The sequence below is a fragment of the Centrocercus urophasianus genome, unplaced genomic scaffold, assembly GCF_019232065.1.
Source record: "Centrocercus urophasianus isolate 14NV4802_14NV808 unplaced genomic scaffold, USGS_Curo_1.0 seq_18, whole genome shotgun sequence".
Lineage (NCBI taxonomy): Eukaryota > Metazoa > Chordata > Aves > Galliformes > Phasianidae > Centrocercus > Centrocercus urophasianus.
The window spans coordinates 6,521,545-6,545,373 of record NW_024884733.1 but is presented as its reverse complement, the minus strand read 5'-3'; the positions used below and the strand labels follow the sequence as shown (position 1 = coordinate 6,545,373).

The window sequence follows — 23,829 nt, the reverse complement described above, 5'->3', positions numbered from 1 at the left end:
AGTACCACAAAAGTACTGGAGATCTCACTGTAGCCTTCCAGTACTTGAAGGGAGCTTAGAAGCAGGAGGGGATTGACTTTTCACAGTCTGATAGTGATAGGACGTGGGGGAATGGCTTTAAACCAAAAGATTTAACTAAAAGATTCAAGTTAGATGCTGGGCAGAGATTTTTTTTACTCAGAAGGCGGTGAGGCACAGGCTGCCCAGAGAGGTGTGGATGCCCCATCTCTGGAGGTGTTCAAGGCCAGGTTGGACGGGATCCTGAGCAGTTTGATCTGGTGGTTGGCAATCCTGCCCATGGGGCTGGGAAGTGGATGATCTTTAAGGTCCCCTCCAACTTAAGCCATTCTATCATTCTAAGAGGGTCCTTGATCCTTTCCTGCAGTGCTTTGTGCGTGATTGAGCTTCTTTCACTTGTGCCCATTGCTCTTCACCTCCCCCTGTGCAAACTGATCACAGATGCCTGCTCTCCTCTTCCTGCTGTGTTCGCTCAAGGGTCAGAGGAAACACGTTCACATGGGTAGTTTATTTTGGCTGAGAATCCTTTCAGGAACCTTATCAAATACCATTTCTAAATGCAAGTGGGTCAAGCCAACCCAACCTCCCTTGCCCACACGCTCAGTGGTCCCCTCTCCAAGAGCTCCAGCAGATTTTTTAGATTTGTGATTCCTCTCTTTAAAAACTGTGGCTGTCTCTTCCCCAGAATATCACATCTAATCACATGTCCTCATTTCTTTGGAATAGTTTCTACTCAATTGCCTGGCACAGACACCAGGCGCATTGCTAACAACCAACATAATTACTTGGTGGATTATCACGGTTCTCATGAAGTACAACACAGTGGGCACAGCAGCTATAATAAAACTTACTGTCCCTCATATGGACATGCTTGTGAGAGCCAAGATAATTTCCAGATGCCTCACTATCACAAGATACAAAGTTAGAGATAATGACCACTTTAGCTACCGCTCGCTGGAACTTCTCTTTGTTTGACTAAAAAAAGAACATAGAAGGAAAGATGTGATAAGCTTATTTCTCCAGTGAAAGGACTGAAGGGGACACAACTGATAGAGCAGCCTGCACTCAGCGAGCATCTTGGCTGGGGGAAAAAGGCAGACTGCAGGCAGAAAGCATCACGTAAACAGCTTGGCTGACAGAAAGAAGGGTTGATTTAAAGAGGATTAATGGAGAGTCATCTGACCTCCAGGCTTTCCAAAATGCTGTCACGTAGCAGCATTATGAAACAATTCTGTTCTGGGGGATGCAGAAGAGGAAGCACTTGCAATAAACTATCCTTTTAACAACACACCAAGACACACTCCATTTGTTTCCCACAGTTATGCAATCAAATGACATTCTGTGAATCTCAGAAATAGTGGAACTTGACCAAACATCATTCAAAAACAATCAGTGCATCTGATTCAATGCACTGTGCAGCATTCGTTTGTCAACGTTATTGGACTTCATCTCCAAATTAAAGCATAAAAAGTTACTGTGATTACTACATCATATCTAACAGGCATATATAATGTTATACATAAACGGAGTCAGAGCATATTGGAAATCACACAGTGGGAAGTTTACTTTTTAATTTCAAAGTCTGAGCTGTCCTGCAACATTCATCTCCATTTTGCCACAGAAGCATCTAAGCCAGACCACACCAGAGACCTGCATGACCAGCACCCCATCTGACTGTGACTGACAGCAAGTGCCTGGAGAAGACTGCAAGATCAAAGGAAATATACTGGAGATACTTCAGAATATTCTCTTAGCCTGCAAAGATTTTTATCCCACAACTTGCCAAGCTTATAATTTGCATTTGTGTATTGGATAATTTTTAGTGGATTTCCTCTTCAAAGAACGTAACCAACAGATTCTGAACTCACTTGTGCTGCTAACATATCCTCAGTGCCCCATGGGGAGGATTGCACACTCAGTATGAAGCAGCAGCACCTCATGCCTGCCCCTATCCAACCAAGCCCAACTGGCTCCTTATTCTTACAGTAGAAGAGAGTGATCCAGTTTTTCTCCATACATTTTTTCCCATGCCAGATTCCTGTGAACTCTTGAGCAAATATCTGTTACCTTTCATTCTGGCAGTTGATCTGTAATCCCAACTACCCACACTTCAAACTAAAAAAAACCAAAAAGTTAACAATTATGAGTTAATATGGATTCAAAACAGTGACACGGAGAGTTTTGTTGGTGTTCTACCTGACCCAACTGTTCCTTTTACTTCCTTCCCATTAACTGGTTTCATAGACTCTCTGAATCCTTCTTTCCCCTTTATGACTGTAAAAAAAAAAAAAAAAAAAAAAGCTACTTTCTACGCCTGCATCTTCAGTGCATCTTCTCCCTGTGTCAGCATGCTAATATTCAGACTCATCTCCCAAATCTGCATTAACAGCTCTTTTATTTATGCCCCAGTACCCCTCTGGGTGTTTCTCTGTGCCCCCCCTATCTTGATGCTAGCGAACACCACGTACATTTCCTTCCTATCACCTGCCTTCCTCCTCAGCCAACCTCCCACACCCAGTCTGTTCTTGCACCAAAACTTGCACTTCTCTCACTTCACAGGTTTCAAAACCTTCTTATTCCTTTCCCCATCAGACATTTCAAAGACTAACTCAGTCAAAGAAGACAAGTTCTGGCTTCTCACACCCTCCTTTCCCTGTGAATACCTAACTTGTATTTTTCTTGCTGCAACTATTACAGATGCTTTCAGCCTGCTGCCTCTGTCCCCTCCAGAGGCTGCCACAATTTCTTCCTCTTCTCATTCTCTCCTCTGTAACCCCTATCCTTTGATGCCTTCACTTCCAAATGCAAGAACACTTACTTTGTTTTCAGCACACTGCCTCTCTGGGACACCTGCTTACTTTGTGTTTGAAAGAGCACCTGGCACGCTGTGGGCAAAAACAGACAAGCAATTGTAGGTTAACACAGAGCACCAACAGGGAGGCTGCCCTGAGACGGGACACAGCGAGAGAGCTGAAAAATAAAGGATGTGAGAAGTTGCTTCCCATCGCAACGGCCGCCTCAAAGCTCACCTTCTGACACCAGGCAGACCTTCGGCGTGCTACCAGCTTGTCCAGCTGGCTGTGGAGAGCTGTCATCTCCCCAGACAACCTGTCGATTTGCGCAGTCATGCTTTCAGCCCAGGGGCAGCACGTGGCCCCCTCCTGCAGCCTGCTGGTCTCCACAGGAGCGTCCTGCACCGAGCGCACGCTTCCCTCTTCAGCCATGTTATCTAACACGGTTTCCTAAAAGAAAAAACAACAGAAGTTTCTTTTTGGCAGGTCCTATAATGCTTCCCCTCCTTCTCAGTACCCCATGGCTAGGAACGTACTGCTGCTGTCTCAGAGTACACAGCTATTTTAAGAGAACCTCTTTAGTTCACTCTAATGTGAGTTAATAGAAGACTTACACTGCTAACTTAGCCCATTTTAGAAAGCACTGCATGCTGTGAGCTGCTCTCCACTGCTATTACTGAAGCATAAAGTCACACTTTGAGATAACAACAACCAGCACTGCAGAAGCAATATGTAAGCCCTTTCCCCTTCAATTCTACTTGCATGGCTTTTTGTAACACAGTGATGACCAGGACAAGCACTGTGCTTGCACTGCCCATCAGCTGTGCGCCACAGCAAGCTGTGACATCCACACCCTATCTGTGTCTACATCCAGCTCTCCAAGCCAAGGAACTCCGTGAGATCCCTGCTGCAGGCTGGCCAGCTCCATCAGTTCTGCTTGGTCCTGCCCATTCCACTGGCTACAAAATGATTTGTGCAGCCGCCTTCAGAAGTAGCAATCATTATTTGAAACTCAAAAAAAAAAAAAACCAAACCCAAATAAGATCAGAGTCCTTGAAACCTATGTACCTCTACAACGTAGTGCATAAATTACAAAGAAACAGTCTCTGTGCCACAACAGGGTAACTAGGAGACCCAGCCCTCCTCACTCAGGATATTAAATATTTATTCCCATTTTGCTATCAAGAAAACATCAAACAGGAGAGATCATAATCTCTTTTAAGGACATGAGTAGCATTCAAAATTACCTTTCAAAACTGGAGAAGCAATCTGAAAACAGCAAGAGCAAATTCAGCAGTCAAGCAGCATGGCCAACACGTGGGCAAGGCAAAAACATAGGTGTAATTACTGGCTCAGCAGCAGCACTGCTGGTAGAGATGCCATAAAATCACCTGTCACCAATGTCATCCTGATAAATGCAAGCACCAGGCTAGAAAGCATAAACACAAGTCTCTGTGATAGAAGAGAGTTGACCGTAACACTGATGTACGGGTGAGGCACCTGAAGTTAAACACAGACAGATGGGATAGGAAATCCCATACTGGAGCAGCAACAGCCATCAGAAGTTGAAGGAATGGCCTACAAGGAGGCATTACGAGAACCAATTTTGTTTAGCCTAGAAAGAGGAACTAGGAAGGCAGTGACATGCTAACAGCCTTCACTTTAATAGAAGGCTGCTGTAGAGAGGATGAGAATAATTTTTCTCTCTCGCTGCTTTTTTCTACGCAGGTAGGTACAAAACTTTGGCTTTCTTCGCAGCAAGAGGTTTTTAGGCTGATATAAGGAAAAGCCTTGCAAGAGAGCCAAGAATGGCAAAAGAAACCCTGAAAACCCTCCTTTCTAAGCCAGCAGCAGCTCTGCAAGATGTCACCAACAACTGACAGCCTGACAAGCTGCACAGCAGTAACACTAAGCTTTTTTTTTCCTTTTAAATTTGAAATTTACTAAATAAGAGAATTTTAGAGCAAAATTACTGCAGCCACTCCTGTTGCTGCAGTCAAGCCACGCTCTGGCCTAAGACCACTGCTCTGCCTTGCTGTGAATGTCACATCTCAGACCCAGCATCCTCACCCTTGCCAACCAGGGTGCTGCAGCACAGCCCAAGAGCAAGCAGTGCCTGAGGGCTCCCATACAACCATGGGGCAATAATGAAGCCCCTGCTGCCTTCACGGAGTCTGTTTCACCTCTTTCTGCTCAACTCTCTGCATCCAGTGTAGCAGATAAGCACACAGAAGAAAACAGATGGCAGAACAGCAAAGGATATGCAGAAAGAAAAGGCATTAGAACAGTGGAAAGCAGGAGGGAAGGGTGTCAGGATAGTAGTGGAGAGCAGGGCTGCACCTTAGCACAGGGATGGGTGTAAGGCAGAGCCACACATTCCCATAAGCATCACAAGTTGTCATTTCTACAACTAAAAACAATCGATTTCAGTGTGTGAAGAAGTATCATTAACAGCAAACTCTAGAAAACTGGCTAGCACCTATATTTAGCAGAAATGTCTGCTTTATCAACTCTGAAAAGTTGTGGGCTTTTTGGTTTCTTTTTTTTTTTTTTTTTTTTTAATAATAATGTTAAAATCATCTGACAACCCAGAACTAAGACAGTATGGAAGAAAATTCTCTTGACAGTTTGCTGCACTTGTTTAAAAAAAAAAAAAAAAAAAAAAAAAAAGAAGCAAGCATGCAAAGATGTGGAGATACTAAATAGCTGTCTTCCTACAGAAACATGCAAGTTCAGCTGCTGAATCAGGCAAAGATAAGTGCAAGAGACGTTCCAATTTCAGAGCCTAGCTGGTGGATCCCTATAAAGGCTGGGGAGCCCAGTCAGGCATTCAGACATTTTCCATTTGCAAATGCTGAGGGATACATTCATAGACCGTGGGCGAATCTTTCAAAATTCATTTAAAGTCGCCCATGCTCTACCGCATCCCAGAGTCCATCTGCACACAAGCTGAGTTTCCCCAGATTGTAAGGGCACACATAAATCAGAGCATGGGGCAAGGGGAATGGAAACACACTGCCAGAAATAATGGCAGAAATAATGGCAAATAAGCTTGTAATCTGATGGTCAGTGAACATATCCTATAAAGGGTAAGAGTAAGGAAACTGAGCAGTGCCTCCAGATACAGACACTCGCAGATGGAAGGCTGCAGAGCAGACGTGCCCATCAATACCAGAGCGTTCAGTAATCAGCACAGGGGAGCTTCATCAGGAATACATTACTAATGTTCTGCACAACCATCAGGAGGGCAGTAATTATGCAAGAATCATTCTGTCCACCAGATCAGCAAGGGAAAATACGGGTAAAAATGGAAAGAGGAAATTCTGTATCTTCAAAGCACATCTCATCTTCATACAACCTACAGTATATGGGAACACAACCATCAACATCCTGCTGAACAAAGCCACTGCCACATTTAACTCATTAAATAAAGATGTGCTGGCTGGGTTTTTTGCAAGTATTTACTTAGGACTGAACTCCAGGAAGCATGCAAGCACTAACCACAACAGTACTCCCCACTGTAACATGGTTGAGGTGGCTACACCAAAATGCCATAGCACTTGCCCTTCCATTTTGCCAGTGTGACTTCGGAGACAGGCTTATTCTGGAGCTGACGCTTTCCAGTTATAAGATGGAAGATGAGTAATCAAAAGCCATTACATAACTAATGGCAATTCAAACGGCTTTGCACTGGGAGTATTCTTCAAGACAGGTGAGGTAATTTTACACTCCTCTGCCTGGTTTTTAGTGTAGAACGATGCATGCGGGCAATTAATAGTCAGCTCACTGATTCCCAAAATTTTGTAAACTCATGCAGCTAATGAAGTGCTCTGAAGAATTATTTTCAGCAACTGTAAATGGACAGAAGTTGCAGAGAGAAGTGAGATGGATGCTGCCGTTTACACTCACTTGAGAAATCCAAAGATGCACACAGAAAGGCTTATTGATTTTCTTATGATCATTCAACACAGTTCAAGGGGAAATTGCCAATTTCAACACACTATTTGGCTGGGAAAAAATGAAGTTGTTTTCAGTATCAGCTGCTTGCAAATTTAGTTGCTCTCAAGTCTGCAATAAAGCTTAGAGTCCCTCTTCTGAAAACCCATTTAATTTTAACGAAATGTATGACTGTTATGTTTAAAAACATTAAAGAGATGAAGATCAAGCATTTTCATTTGTATTAACTTTATGGAGCTCTGCTACTCTGCCCTGCAATTCCTCAGCTTAGCTGGTAAGACTCACAGTCTTACTGAAGAAAACTGAGGGATGAAGAAGACTAAGAACACATCGCTCTCTTTACCAAACCCTTTTTCCTTTTCTGAAGTGCTGTTTAACAGATGTCTCACAGTGTTTTTGTGGAAAAGAGTCTTTGTAAGTGGTCAGCTATTGGTTAGAGTCAAGAAAGTTGCATCCTTTAAAATTTCTTTAATTACCATCCACTGCCAGTAAACCACTTCCAGTTGCTTCCACTCCAGAAAGGCTTCTAGTTGCATGGTTTCCAACTCCAGATGCTGTACCAGCTGGATAAAAGGAAACAAAGGAAAGAAAATCAGGTAACAGTACTCATTTGTAAACTAAATGAAACATGCATTTGATATGCATTACAACAACAGAACTCCATGAGCGTTAACGATGCATGGGACAATGCTGTGTTATTTTATAGGACCACTGTAAAACCAGCTGTGCAAACATGATGTGAACACAAATTGTGATATATTAAGATCTAGATGCATGCCCGTCTTCAAATCTTCTGTGCTTCTTGACTACCAATATCAACTGTTTGTCCAGCAACATTTTTTCTTCTGTCCAAGAGCATTCTGTTCTTCCGTTCACTCATATTTATCAAAGCTGCAAGGTTTAATCAGGCCATGTACAGCACTGTGCCAGCTAAAGCTTACACAGCTGGCCCTTTAGTAGAACTCCTCATATGCAATAGTAACACCAATTTGACACCAACAGCAAGGTTTTAAAGAAGGACACATGTATGCTGATCATCTCAAACAGGATGATCAGGATGAAATCAGTAACAGCTATACCTACTTTGTACAGACAACTAATCTGCCAGCTTTGTTGGGGTTAGTTACGACCTACGTACCATGTAATTGAAGTAATGGTAAAGCATCAGTTGGCTTTGCAATTTTATTCTGCAGATATAACATGAAGACAAAAAAAATTAGAGAAGGGAATGCACTTTCAAAAGTTACTGCTGGAAATTATGAGCAGTTTGCTCTAAAAAACTGCTGATCCAAAGAACAATTGCTACACATTTGTTTGCACAGCTGACACTTGGCATCACTGACTGCCAGTTTCAGGATCAGCTGCTTACGTGGAAGGTCAAAGAATGGTCTCCTCCTTTTCTCTACTCATAGGTATATCCACAGCACAAACAGCTTAACTCACAGGATCTCATGCTGGCAATAAAACTCAGGTAAAAAGTTGATTAAATATTCAGGCAACAGCTAATGTTACCTGCTTTTGAAGTAGCTTTGTAATGTGGCCATAAGATGCACGTGACTGCCATCCAAGTAAGTCTTGTGACAGCTAAAGAGGACTGAGGGCTGGAATAGGGAATTTTTCATTTTAAGTCTTAAAAAAATAGGAAAAACTTAGGAAAAAAAGTGATCCATCACTTTGTTTTCCACTAGACCTGAAATGATATGATTCTGGAGACAATCAGTTGGAGAAAACAGACCCTAGTAGCAGTCACAGCTTTCTGAGCAGTCTCAGAATCTAAGGGCACCCAGGATTTTTGTGTGTTTGTTTTCCAAGCTGTGCCATTAGTGATGCCACACTTGAACTGGAAAGTTTCCATTTGACTCACCTACTGTCACATCCTCACTTTTCACTGAGGTGCTACTATCCTCAGAAATACCAGGCCATAAATCTGTACTGGGTCCAGATGCCCTGCTCATCCTACAGGGTGGTATATCCAACATTTCATTATCTACCTCTGAGACTACACACAATGCTCCTGGATGTCAATCTCAGAATCAATCATAGAATGGTTTGGGGTTGGTAGGAACCTTTAAGACCATCAAGTTCCAACCCCCTGCTATAGGCAGGGACACCTCCCTCTAGACCAGGTTGCTCACAGCCCATCCAGCCTAGCCTTGAATGCTCCCAGGGAGGGGGCATCCGCAGCCTCACTGGGCAATATCCTATGCCATCCTTCATGCAGGTCTTATAAGACTCAGATGTCACTGCGGCCCAGAGAATAAAAGCAAAACACAACAAAAAGTAACACTGTACAAATATCCTTGAAGTACCTTAGCAAACAATATACAAACAAGTAATGTTCAGGGTGTCATAACGGCATATCTGCATGCCATTAGTTTGACCAGAAGGACAGACTCCACGTGACCCAGGTTTTCACTCAGATACCACACTGAGCAAATGAACCACTCACAGTCATTCCCCAACTTCAACTATCACCAAAGGTTCTTGTGAGCACTTACCATTCCTTATCAAAATCATGCATTTTGCATAGTTGAGGTCAACAGCATGCATTTTCTCAGCACCAATAACAGCTTGCCTGGAGATACAGTGCTTGGATGAGGCCCCGGGCAACCTGGTCCAGTATTAAATGGGGAGGTTGGTAGCCCTGCATGTGGCAGGGGGGTTGCAGATTCATGATCCTTGAGGTCCCTTCCAACCCGGGCCATTCTGTGATTCTGTGAAGAGCAGTTCCACTCCTGCTGCTGCTCCACATCCACCTCAAAATGCAAGATGAGTCCGTGAGCTGCAGCTAAAGTTGTCTCCTTGCTTTTAATGGCCTAAGGACCCAGATGCTACCATCCCTCCTAATGAAATTTAAAGACTAACATCTGCAGAAGAGCACTAATTTTGTTTCTTGAACAAAGCAAAGCAGTAAGTCAAAGATGTGCCGCATGCGGTTGTCAAAACGATGCTTAGGGATAGAGCATGAAAATTGCCTTTCCTCCAACAAAATTAAGACACAAAATCCATTTCCTTTCTTCTGGAAGAAGTCATTGCTCTAACACACTTGCACAGAGAGAAAAGGTAATGACAAATTCAAATTGCAAATCTCTGAGGAGAAGTAATTCCACACTGAATGCTGAGAGCAAACACTGCAGTAGCAACTTCTCTAAACCACTGTACAGAAGGTATCACTGGCACAAACACCGTGCAAGCAACAGCTTTCCTCGAGAGGCTAAACTGTGCTTAGCTGGGATGGCAGGGAGCACATTGCCAGGAAGCCTCCAAGAACTGCAGGAGGAAGAAAGCTGCATACAAACACCCCTCTGTAGGCAAACACCCAGCATGCAGCCTGGCCCAAGCTCCAGAAACTTTGGGAACTCGAGCTGCAAACAACCAAGGTGACAACATCTTCTGGGTGGCTCTGGTACCCAACAATGAACTGAAGTCCTCCATGGCAGTACACACCCATGTACCTACCTTGCACCACAGTCATCATTTAAACGTATCTGTAATTATCTTTCTGCCGAGGTATTAATCTTTTTCATTCTATTTACGAGCATATTGCTAAATTCATTGATGCCTGCAGACCATTACAGAAATCAATACTTAATAATTTGCAGCATAATGCATCCTTTTCATGGGCTCAGCTCCAAAGATCAGCTCCCCGCAACAGGCATTTAATCTGCAGTGCCCACAGACTGTAATTCATCCTGCATGCCACTACAAAAAGAATTTTTAATCAAAAATTGCTCTGCCTAAATATTCAACAATCATCCCATTGTCAGACACACACACCAAAATAATGAGCTTTCAGCAATACATTCTGTTTCTTGGCTCAGAGATAAAATGCTGCTGATTCATCGCCTATTCACGTCTGACTGGAGATGAGAGACTTGCACTGGGCTCCAGACCCTTGCCAGCATCTCGAGGTCCAAGACAGAGTTAGAACATGCTTTGGAAGCTCAGTATGAAAGCTTATATGGGGAGTGGTATCAGAAGACTGATTCAGATTTGGATTTGGTTTTATTCAACTCAAACTTTGGAGATTTTAGTACTACTCCTGAGAACTGCAGGAAAGCAGAGGAGAAGTTCCTCCTCAAGAATGCAAAGAAAAGGATAAATACTCATGGCCAAGGCAGATACTTCACATTGCCAGAGGTAAACCATAAGTGGGACTAAGGCCCAAACACCAAATTAAATAAAAAACATGGGCTGTTGGGTTTAAGATGGTGCATGCTCCTTGAATTGCACATTACCAGGGCAAAGCTGTGGAAGTTCATCACCAAAAAGCAGAGAAAAATCCTTATATCCTACCTATCTCAGGCTGGTAGAAAATAACACCATAGGTGGACACACTCAGTGCTCCAACACTCAATTCCATGTCGTGATTTCTCCAAAAGCAAAGCTCCTTTAAAGCGTTCTCATATATCCCTTGAAGGCTGAAGCTAAAATAAATGGACCTGAAAACCAGAAAGTCACACTGCAGTACTGTGAAGTACAGGAGCTAAGGAGCAAAACCAACAGACCAATAAGCAGCCTCTAGCCACAGGGCAAATAAAGATCGACTCAAGTCGGTTCAGAGAGAGGCAGAGAAATACTGCTGAGGATTGAGACAGAGCAGGAGAAACACCACAACCCAGCTAAATCACAACATGGATGGATGACAGGGCAGAGGACAGCTTCTTCCACTGGCGGCTATGGATCCCATAGAGTCCCTGACCACAATATTAACCGGGACAGAGCTTCAAAGGCAGGTATTTCTGCATAAACTCCCTGTTGTGCTAAGAGCAAACAGGACACGGATCTTCTGAAAATAATACTTAAAATTTAAAATAGAGCAACTTTAGGTGAAGAGTGTTAATTCCAGATCCTTGGAAATGTACAAAAACTCCAAAAATACCTGACTTTTCCACTCATCAACACCACTATACCAGCACAGCCTGAACTTCAGTAGAGCTAGCTCAGTTTTACATTGCTGGGAGCAGGAATCAAACCACTAGTTAAAAACTTAAGTGACAAAGATCATCATTATAAAACGTAATTGCTATTTGTGGAGGGATTTAGAAAACATCTGTTTAAAATGAAACTGAAAGAAAATGGGACTTAAAGCAAACAAAATGAGGCATTTGGCACATAAAAAATTGTACTACAGCTTTCACATCAATAGGCAATGAGCTGGGCTGTGCTAACAATGACATTCATTTGCAGGGAGCAGGTCAATGAATGGACCACTTTGCATTTTTCCCCTAAGGATATGGCATATATTAAACACAGGGCAAAAATACCAGGAAAAAATTGATTATAAGGCAAGTTTTACACTTTAGCAGCCAAGATCAAGATGGATGAGAATAGAAAAGGTGGGCATTTTCTTCCCCAAAAGTACTTTGATTTGGGGCATGCAACTTTGCAAACGATAGGAGCCAAATTTTCAGGCAGTACTAAGTACCCTTTGCTGAATGTAAGCTCAGTTGAAGCACATTCAGTGGATACAAAAAAAATAATAATCACAATTTACATTAAGAAATCTCAGCCAGAGGATTTCACAGGACATGAAATTGCATTGCATCACTGCCTGGCAGCTGCTCATATTGTGCTGCTATCCAGTACCCCATGAATCTGATATCAAAGAAAGACCATTACTCAACTGATTTTGTTTAGACTATTTCTGTACGTAGAACAAAGCATTATCCATATTCAGCTTTTCCTTTTTTTCCCCTCCTCTACACTTGCCCATTTTCCTGTATTTTAACAGACCACAAAAACACATGCTGAAATAGAAACAAGTCATTTCTCAAATACTTTTAAAACTCATTAAATTCAGAACTGAACATTACACTTCCAATGACCCCCTTCCTGCATTACGCTTCCACACTGGACGTTAGCACACCACATTCTATGTTAATTACTACTACTAACTTCAGCACAGGAGTTCATTTAGGTTTTGCCCTCCCCACTTTATTATCCCATCCACTTTTACCACCAGTTTATTCTACCTATTTACCGTGTCCTTCCTTGAGATCCTTATCCTGCATTTGGCAGCGAGTTGACAAAAACACTATCCCTGCATAAAGCTTTTTATAAACCAGCTCGTACTGCCAAACACCCACTAAGCCAAGAGATTGGCTTTTTGCCTTCCCTTGAGCTTTTGTACTTTCTCCTCAAAAGAAAGAGCATGCAGCACAAGTTGAGCACCACTGATGCTATACCCTCCTGCTGGGTATCCATACAGGATCATCTATTCTCAGTCACCACAGGCTGCAGGTCCCAATGGACAGGTAAGCCTCTCAAGCCTTCTATTCTCTCCCCACATGCTCCCTGCAAGAACACAGCTGATGGACTTGAGGGAACAGCCTTCCTGGTAGTGACCTTCCCACAAACACCTGCCACTTTGCCTACTTATCCATAAGGAACATGTGGTGCTGAACCCAGGGCTCGATGAGCCAAGAAAGCAGGGTTCCCCCTGTCCTGCTGTAAGGGCACTCCCAAGGCCCTACCAGATGCATATTGTGATGAGAACTGACTCAGAGAGCATCTACAGCAACAGAAACCCAGCCTCTAAGCACTAACAAAGAAAAGCATTCCATAAAATTTAAGTCTCAACCAAAGACAGGAGGAGAAACTTAAAGAAGAATGGCTTTCACCACTGCAGACCAAGCAGCACACAGAATTATGGCAGGATGTCCAAGCTGGTTTAACAACGAATGAAAAAAATCATTCCATGTGTGTATTAGCATAAGCTTATGAATACAGTTTCTCCCAGCCTTCTCTGACAAGCTGTCACAGCTACCACGCATGCAGGTATTTTCACACATTTTAATATATGCATTACTGACTGGAGAAACTACTAATTTAAAGTCTGCTCATCTCCCCTACGTCAACTCGTTTCTCTTGCTCCTCTCTTAATACAGTTCTCTATATTAAGTGACAAACTTGGTTAAGAAGAACCACAAATCTGAATCTGCTTGCAAAGCAGGAGTAACAGCTGATTCTATAACTTTTTCAGCTACTTGAGCAAAACAAACCAATCAGATTTTAGTTCAGTTCAGCTTTCTAGTAACAGCCACTGCAGTATAAGAACTGAAGTGCCATTTGCTTCTCTAATTAGCATTAGCACGCAGACTACCATAGCTCTAGTTTGCTTGGCTTTCCAGGTGGATTAAGTGTCGTCTGATACAGCGGTAGCTTAGATTGAATCAGTAGAAAACAAAGCAGCCATCTGGCATTAAAATGCCAGAAGGTCCCCAGCTGATCAGGCATTTACCGTCCTGGGCCAAGAGGGGCTCATGACAATGAGAAAAAGGGGCAGTATCAGGCATTTCTCCAAAGTCCTCAGTATAGCCCCCTAAGGTTGAGCTCGTCTGTATGCAGATGGGTACTGCCAGCTCAGTGCACAAGGTAACAGCCATGAATCATAAGGCCACTGTCACAGCTCTGGGGCACTTCAAGATCAGCCCTCATAGTCCTTTTTGTGTCAGGAACTAGTAAATGCTTTCTCTTCTACATGAAAACAACAGCAGTGACTCCATAAGCATATTACAAAGATGCTCTGCTCTCTCTAGTGGCTACTGTTAGCTTGAAGGCACAATTCAAGAAATGAGTTACAAGTTTTGAAGTGCCTCACCTTAACATTTTGTTTCCTGAGATCTGATTTGTTCCTACATGGCCCAGTATCTCAGTTAAGATCCTCTGGACTGGACCAATGAGACCCTTCCAAAATCCATCACCAAAGAATGGCAGCAAGCAAGCAACTCTGAATCCAAAGCCTCCTCCAAGGAAGGATAAGAGACACCACGACAATTTAGGCAGTGTGGTCAAGTCACACCATGCAATTCCTACTTCAGCACAGTGTTTCTGAGATACTTTCCTCTCTCATGACACAGGAGACTAAGATATTGCTGCTGCATCGTCCCACAATTTATGGAGTCCGTGATGAACCACTGCATCATTTTTCAAGGACCAAAGAACTCTACGTGCTTGGTCAATAAAATATAATAAGTAATAACTCATCCAAAAAAATGGGGATGGCAACTCCAGAACTGCAGCTCTATTAACTTTTTTTTTTTTTTTTTTGTACGGATAAGTTTAGCAGAAGACAGTATTAGTGACAAATAGCAGCCTGGGGAAATTTTCAGATCAAGGTAATAATGCCATGAGGTAGAATGATTTGCTTTAGTGTTGCTATATAACGCTTCCAGCTCTTCCAACGGGACACTAATTGTAGCCAGAGGCCACCTTGCTTAAAAAATACCTCAAGAAATATTTCAGCACTAAAACTGTCTGGACTAATAAAAAAAACAAAGCGTCCTCCCCAAGAAGGGGCACTGGGAAAGTGCAGCAGGGTACAAAGCTCAACGACTGAATGATTCAAAGCAGGTCCTGTGCTAAGCAGGCAGAGTCCCGTGCTAGCAGGCAGAACCACGTCAGTGGGAACAGGTCTCTCACCTATACAAGGTGCTCAGGGCTCTGCCCAACAAGCTCTGAACATCTCCAGCAATCTGTCTTCTCCAGGATCCGGCTCCAGAGTTTGCCCCATCCTCACAGCAATTTTTTTCCCTCCATCTGGCCACAACTCTCACTTGTGCCTGCTGCCCCTTCTCCAGTCCCAGCACTTTTGAGAAGATCCTGCTCCTATCTGCTCTGCATCTCTCTGCCAGAAGTCAGACACCACAAACATCCTCTTGGTGCTTCTACAATGCTGTGACTGCTGTGCCTAGCACAGCACTGTCCATAACCTACCACTGGCACCCCCCACCTCGTCACTCCGGCCATTCATGAGACATTGAACAGTACTGTCCCTAAAGCACTAACAGCCAGACACCAATATGAGTAGCCCAAACTATTTCCCACCCACATACTCCTTATCCAGCCCATCTCTAACTGATAACTACACGAATAGAAGGATTTTCCCTTAGCAGTACCCAGAGAAACACTCTCCATCCCTATCTGCTGTCCTGAAAGCTCTTTAATTATACATCTCTGTCTCCTTCTGGGAAGGGATACTTCACAATGCTTTGAAAGGGAACCACCAGCAGGATCTGACAGGGCTGCAGAGGTGGGAAGTACCTGTCCTAGAGCAGGCGGGACCACAGCAGCCAGAACAGCAGGCATCAAACGAGCAGACAGCCACCAACACTGCAGACAGCTGCAGGAAAGAGAAACAGAGAGGACTGGTTTGATCACACTCGTTCTTTGAGATTCAAAGCAGAGTTTATCTCCTGCAGGTTTCTCTCTCTCTACAGCACGAGAAGGAGTCACTCCATATGTTTCTAGCCTTTCCATCCTCCCTAAATTAACTCTCCCACTGGTACACATCCATCTTTTCTCCTATCAGCAGCCCCAAACTTCCACCTAGTTCACCAGCTTCACCCTGACTCAGGATGCACCTGGCTCACCTTCCAGACAGGAGCTGGAAGCCAAGTCCCACTGCTTCTGGAGGGGGCAAAGCCCCCATCAGCAGCACAACAGAGGCAGCCTGAAAGGGGAGGAAACCACAAGCAACAACCATATTTAAATTTTCTTTCCCTTCTAAAATGGACTAAAATCTGCCTTAGAAATATCAATATATGTTATCTTACAAAAATGGACTGCCTTTGCCTCTACAGTGCCCATCCGGCTAGTGCGTCCTTCGCTTTCTTAAAAAGGCTCAGGAACCCAACTACATGTAGATACTGTACAAAAGCAGCTTTGAAGCTACTTGACCCCTAATTTTTCCCCAATGTTACATGTATGACAAGGGTTGCATCTGCTCTGACTCATTTTTGCAAATGAATACCTGATTTACTGTTTCCAGCAGGATATAGCAAACCATGTTTTATGTATTAAATGTCAGCAAATGAACTGAACACCAGTTGGCTACGGATTTTCGGGAGGAAAATAACACAGCAACCTACCCACCTCCTTCCATAGAGTGAGTCATTAAAATAAGGCAAGAATAAAATTCTTTGTTCTTTCCATGCAGCATGAGGTGGGCAGCACATGCTGTCACTGAGTTTCTTTGCTCTCTTAGCACTTATTCTTTCCTTGCAGTGAAATGTGAGAAGGAAAAAGAATACCTGAATCACCAAGAGGTTTTGATTGTATTTTAAATTATTTTCTCAGTAGCCGCTCTCCTAACTCAATGGGAAATACGTGACAAGAACCAAGTCATCCCATTTGTAAGACACTATCCACTGCAGCTCCAGTAATTGCAAGGTGGGATTTGCACATACGCAGCCAGAAGAAATAAGATACAACATTTTTTTCCCAATTTCTATAACTTTCAAGAGATCAAAATTCAAGCCAACAGAGCTTTCTCTAAGAAAAGGAGTGACAAACAAGCACTGTAGACTTTGAAGGTGATAGGGCAGTCCTCACACACAAGGACCACCGAGCAAGAGGTATCTAGTAAGTAAATCTTTCAACCAACATAAGCCATAGGGATTTAAAGCCAGTTCCTCCTCCATCCTGCAGCTTACACTGGTAAGTTGCATATTTCACCAGCAGAAAAAGTTGCACCTGAGGCCAGAGCAGGTAGCAGCCCCATGGGCTGGGGCAGGAAGCCACACTGAAGCTCTCCCAAAGACCCAGCTCAGTGAATAGCAGCACAGAACTACATTTTGTTCAAGTCTGTAGGTGATCTTCCTATCCAGTCCAACCTCATAGCCTCCTTTCTTACTCAAACAACCACCACAAAAATAATTTGGTATAAGATCTGTTCTTCCCTGCAATGTTAACGTCAGCCTTGATTTTCGTTTTCACCGATCTGTCTTCCATGCATATAAAATGTCTTGAGTGGCTGGAACAATACCACAAAACATTAAGTAATTTAACATGAAAAGAAGGCACTGGCTCTGACTGACAGCGCTATTCAGAGCGCAGGGCAGTATGCATGCTTTACACTTTTAATGCACAGTCTACCAAGGTAACTGCTGAGATTGGAAACAAGCATTCAAAATTAAAGTGTTAGAATTCAAGCTACCTAAACAACGTTAATTTGATGCTCCCTTGGATGTAACATCTAGCATTATGTGACCAAAATGCTTACCTCCCTCACCTGTCTCACTGAGGGCATAGAACAGCTGGTGATCACTCCATCAGTTACTCCTTCTCCTTTCTTTAAATTGCATATTATTCTGTCTGTTCTTCAGAGGGAAACCATGGATTTATTTACCATACATCACTCAAACCCCATTCTGAAGACAGAATTTCTTATCTTCCACATAAACAAGTTATCTTTCCTAATGACCCATGTGAGATGAAACGATAGCATTGTGGTCGTTTTACAAATGGAAAATGAAAGCAAAGAAATGAAAGTGAAATGCTTCCATTTCTTTTACTTACCTTGACCGAGACTTCTGAGACTCAATTTCCAGAGAATTCAGAAGTTATTACAAGCACTTCAAGGCTACCTCTCCCCAACGCACCTCCATAACTTGCAGAGGCACTGCAGGAAGTTTGATTGAGTTAGCTCCTGCGCCATCACCAGGGCACAGGGCCACAGCTGATGAAATTCAGCAAGAGAAGGAGGCAGTGGCCTCACATTGCATTAACACCATTCAGCTGACCCGAGGAACCACTATAACACTGCAGTGTGCTGCCAGGAGCCATTACACCACTGGGCTTAAACTTGACATTGCTGCCAACAGTGTTGAAACTCCTGACGGGCTCTACAGCAAAGGCCTACTAAGTTCAGAGCAGCAACTCAACATTTCCGTAACTCATAGCCTTGAGCATCCAATTGGGCACACAAACCATGGGAGATGGCTCATCAGCCACCTGCTGTGTAAAGTCTAGTTTAAGTCACTTGCCTCCTGGAACATGCGAACACAATGGCACAGAGGTATCATCCCCTTCAGGACAAAGCTTCCCTCCTCTTCAGCAATTCTCCTGCTCCAATCACTTCTTCACCTTCAGCAACAACCTTCTTCTCGACAGCTATGACTCAGATACAAGGCACTCCCCTCTCTAAATGATGAAATATTTCTGCGACAAAGTACTGCAACAAACATACTTGATATACTACTACTAGTGCTTCACTGCACCATCTTCCCTTCCTCTTTTTTTGTTAAAGACACTTTTGAAAACCCCTTCTGCAGCATCCAAGCTATCCACTGATTAGCTGAAGTACCACAACCTCCAGAGGGACTAACATGCTCCCTGGATCCATCTTCCCTGTGTTCTCAATGTTGGAATGGCTTCAGAAAAGCAAGCTGAAGACAGGAAGAGAAGAAAACCCGAATACTTAAAAGGGCAAAGCACTTGCTGGCTTTATTCAAAGTGTGGTGATGAGCCTAATTATGCAAATTCCAGAAGCTTGTCATCATTGACCTTTTCAAAACACGTGTGTCCACGAGTCTAACACACAATTCATTGGTGAACCCTGAAATTTATTAAAGGTCATCAGTTCTAGAACTATTTCTCATTACATCATCAAAGAACTTAGTCGATGCATCTGGCAGTAATCACCAGTGAAAACAAATTTGCTTAAAAAACAGGTAAAAACGTTGATGCAATGGTTTAAAAAAAAATCTCGTACCTTGAAAAAGGTCTGCACAAGGAAAACAAATGTTCTCACTGCAGAATATCAATCTATTTGTTCTGAAAACAGAATTCAGCAGTGCCAGAGTTTAAAGACCCCGGTCACCCGAAGCCCTGTGAGCAGACTGAGCAAACCGCCGGGAGTCACTGCTGATTCCAACTGAGTTCATTCTGGCAGTGCGTAGAGCAAGTCTAAATCTCACTGCACGCAGATCCTCTGGGGCTTGGCTGGCTCTTCCGCCCTATTGCTTCAAGAATTATGTCACAGACCTCCGTATTCCTTTGGGGAAGGTTGTTCTCTACCTTTCTGATCTCATTCACAGAAACACAGCTTGCTCCCCCACACTGACAATTGGTTCATGCTAAAATCTTTCTGTGAAGAGCTCACAGAGAGCCCGGCACAACAATAAAACACCTCTGTGAAGGTTTCTGTACAGTTCAGACTGTCAAGGAGTTTTCAGACAGAATATGCACAGGAAAAAAAAAAAGAAAAAGAAAAAACCCCTCATGTGCAAAAATAATCCCAAGCCACTATGCAATTACTCTTGAAGTTCATGTCATATTTTCTGTGCAGAGCTCACTCGAGAAAATTCGAGTATTTTTCCTTTCAAGAAATTGAAACACGATGACAAATAGGCGAGGGTGTCCTTAATTAGACCAGTACTTAGAACATGAAATACAGACCTTGTTCGATGGCAGAACTACGGCTCTTACCATGTCATGGAAGCAGTGAACATTACAAACCAAAAAAAAAAAAAAAAAGCTGAGGGGCCAGATCAAGCAGAATTAGTTGTCAGAGCATTGCAGAAGATAATGAATCTACAACAATTTACGCCAATGAAGTTAGCTTGTCTTTGAAGCTCAAGGTCTTCCCCCCTCAAATAAAACAAACCGTTTTTTTCTGGAATTTGCATGCAGTACAAGCCTGCATTTCCTGAATTAATTTCCTACCAGCAGCACCACAAACAACAGTACAGATCCTGCTTTTTCCTTTGGTATCTCTGCTCTTTCAGAAGGACGAGTTGGTTCAGCCGCTTCTTTTACAACAGATGGAGGGACATCATAAACTATCAGATGGTCCCAAGGCAGGTCTTTGAAATTCAAACAAGGCATACATCCATCAGCCCACCATACAAGACCGTATCGGGGCCTATTACAGCAAGCACTACATGCTAGCACAGGTCTGTGTCAAATCAGTGATGTGACACAGTGTCAAGCTCAACAGCGGGGTTTTAACTGCTTATTTTCACCTAGCGCCTGCCTGCAGCATCTGTCATCACCAGAGCATTCCATGGAGTCCCAAACAAGCGGAACAAGGACACCAAATATAGCCTGGCACACAGAGCTGGAATTATCTTGCTGTAGTTATTCCATTTTCACCTGAGGCAGTTAGCAACTTGGGACCCATTTCTGGAGATAAAGCCATAGCACTGCCATTACTCAGTGACCAGTATTCCTAGGAGATAACTCTCACTGCTCACCCTTTCACATGTTCCAGGAGGTGGTGCTGTTACTCGGATGGAAGCAGGCTACAAGCTTGCACACAGGGTTTGTGCATCCCAAGCATGGCCAATCACACTGTCCAGCACGCCTACACAGATAAAATACTTCAGCAAACCAGGGAGATTTTATGCAAAGAAGTGCACAGTCCCAGATATGCACACACACAATGCAAACTGAAGACACTGTGCAAAGCAACCTGTAAATGCACATTCAATATTTTTTAAAAATCAATGCCTATCAGGCCTTAATCCTCCCAGCCCAAAAGTACCAGTTCTGAACACAACAGAAACTCTTCATTGCTGTGCATGAATTTAACAAACTGCTGTGTCACCCATATGCAACAGCCATCTGGGACAGATGTTTTGAATAGAATCTGTCTGGAGATTTAGGGTCCACAGTCAACTTACTTTACAGCTTGATCATTTTCCTTCTGAATGTCCCAGTAAGAAATTATGCAGTCCCATTTGACCACAGGAAACCCTACATACACACTGCATGTCAGCTTCCTTCCCAGATACATGGACAGCCCAGAAAGCTGATTAATGCTGTGCCAGTACCATCCTACCCCAGCCCACCCAATCTGCTGCTCAGAGAGCTACAGCTCACCTGATTTTTTTTTTTTTATGGATGTGGAATTGATCACCTGTAATGCAAGCAAAGTCAGACAGACTATTTGTTTGCTGGTCTTTTTTTACTTCCCTCCAGAGACCCCAGTTCCTTAGGCCAAAGAAACTCCCATTCAAACAGGTCAGTGATCAAGAAGTATAAATATTTTTCATTAGATTTTGTAACAAATCAGCTATTCACATCTAAGCTATGCAGTTTTCTCTGCACATCAGTTTGGCAGACAGCCACGTTATTCACTTGCCGTCACAGACAGTAAATTGATCCACTGGCATCTAAGGGTGCCTTTTTCACCCATTAGTATTTCCATGACCTCCCCAGCACAGCCTGCATTGTACCCAGGACCTGAGTCCTGACTGCAGCTTTTAATCTTTGCTAATCACAAAACAACTAAGGCTGAATTCCACACATAAAGGAGTATAAAAGAAGGAACCGATGGAATAGACTTCTTTGTTTCAGAGTTCATTGATCTCTATATATGCTCACAGCTTGATGAGAAAGTTAATTTAATGACTCTGAAGGGCAACATACATTTTTCAGGCTCAAGGTAAAATATCAGAGCTGGTGACACTGCAATGCAGAATCAAGGTAAATGGCCTTCATAAACAAGAATGGGATTACATTATTCTCACTGGTATGAAAATTTCCCCCATCTGTCCCACGTCATGTGGAGGTTAAGAGCCAGCAGGTGCAAACACACATCTCCTGGAAATGGAATGCCAGCTGAAATAACATCACCTCCCATTCCCCAGCACCTCTGGCAGTGCAGGAAGTGAGCAAGGCATGACCCATGGCAGCACACACAGACAGCACGGCCCAGCTGAGCTGTAGGGAGGTTGGGATTTCCATTACGCCTCACTAAGGAAAAACGTAATTAAAACTATTACACTTGGAGCACGTCCAGCTCTATGAATCTGACAAAAGCTTTTACGATGATAAAAGAATAATAATGTCCAGTAAAATCCCTGCACATAAAAAGCACACTAAAGAGTTTTATTGTCAGAAATCCAAGGGAAAGAACGCTTAAACAAGTGAATGTGCAACGGCTATAGAAAAGAGGCGGTGCAACTCTTCCATTTCATAAACTGAAGTTTAACTTCCCAGCTCTGTATCCTGGCACGCTTTCCCTGTCAGAAGAAACATCTCTTGTTTTATTGCAGGTCAGAGCAACTTATCTGAAGAGATTATGGATGAAAATGTTCTCGTGGCTTCAATAAAATCAGCCCGATGTCCTTTCTGTGATGGCTCATTTCGACACTTCGATCCGCTTTACATTTCTACCCTTTGAAAGATGCCCAACACAAGAAGGAATTTACAGTGCCATCCACCAACTATGGGTGCATCACAGTAAGAAATTCTCATGCTTGCTCTTTTTATCGATCCACGCAGCAGGATATTATTTGAGGTGACATTAACAGAAATGTCATATTACTCAAAGAGAAAAAGATAGTTCACAGTTTTTGGAAAAAAAAAAAAAACATTTGGCAGAGCACTGCCATCTGTACCAATATTGGAAACCAAGCTATTAAATATGCATAATTCACTTAATCTTACGAATATATCTGAAAATTAGGCTTTTTGCTATGCTTTCCAAAGAAGCATCACTTTGCATACTGAGTATTATACCCATCTGGAGCACTGGCACTTGCAGTACCCTTGCCTTTTCAAGTCCGTGCCACCTTGTTATATGGGACTCATCATATATACTGAGCATCTGAGTTCTGGAAGCTGTTTATGGGAAACAGGGGTAAGGAGAGACAAAAACCAGGAAGACAGCTCAAACAATCCAGCGCTGGAGCTGGAACCTGTTTGGGATTACAGCTGCTAGAGAAACAGAAGCTGGAAACGGAGCCTGGCCATCCACAACTGATTTGAAGAAAGCATCTGCTGTTACTCTGCATCTGTCCCTTAGTGATCATCTGTTTAAAAGGAGTATACCCCACTTTATTTAGTTGTTGCTTAAACCTGGGAAGGGTAGAATTAAACCTTAACAGATTAGAACTAACATTTTGAGAGTAGCTTTGTTGCTTCTTGATTGCAGCACCCTGTTTGAAACAAACACAGATTCTTCCCATTTTACCCTGAGCCTGCACTGAATAGTGCACCCGAAGCAGCCATCGTGAGTGCAACTCCAGGTATGAGACCAACCTCTTAAATGGGATCATCTCCCACTTCCAGATTTATGATTCTGACCCGGGAAAGCAAACAGCATGCAAGAAAGATTTCTGGAATGATTATTTAATAGTGTTGCCAAATCCAAATGGGCTTTATAGCAGTGTCATTATGCTATAGTCTAAGAGATTAGTGACGATTTCAGGATAAGGCTTTGCAAAAAAGTAGTTGCTAAGTCCTTTCACACAGTGTAGAAGCTTCTCATACCAGCTTACCAGACCTTCCTGGACTTTTGCTAGGCTCAAGAGACTGTAAAGTATGGGCT

The 23,829-nt window shown here is 43.1% G+C and overlaps 1 protein-coding gene across 1 annotated transcript in view; it reads right to left on the bottom strand.

Moving 5' to 3' along the window:
• Positions 1–23,829, bottom strand: part of TEDC1 (tubulin epsilon and delta complex 1) — a 64,386-nt gene that overhangs the window by 14,134 nt on the left and 26,423 nt on the right. The window contains exons 6-7 of the mRNA XM_042819430.1: positions 7,244–7,330; positions 3,048–3,260 (exon numbers count right to left, since the gene is read on the bottom strand). Coding sequence (XP_042675364.1) covers positions 3,048–3,260; positions 7,244–7,330 — 300 coding nt within the window. The remainder of the gene's footprint in view (positions 1–3,047; positions 3,261–7,243; positions 7,331–23,829) is intronic.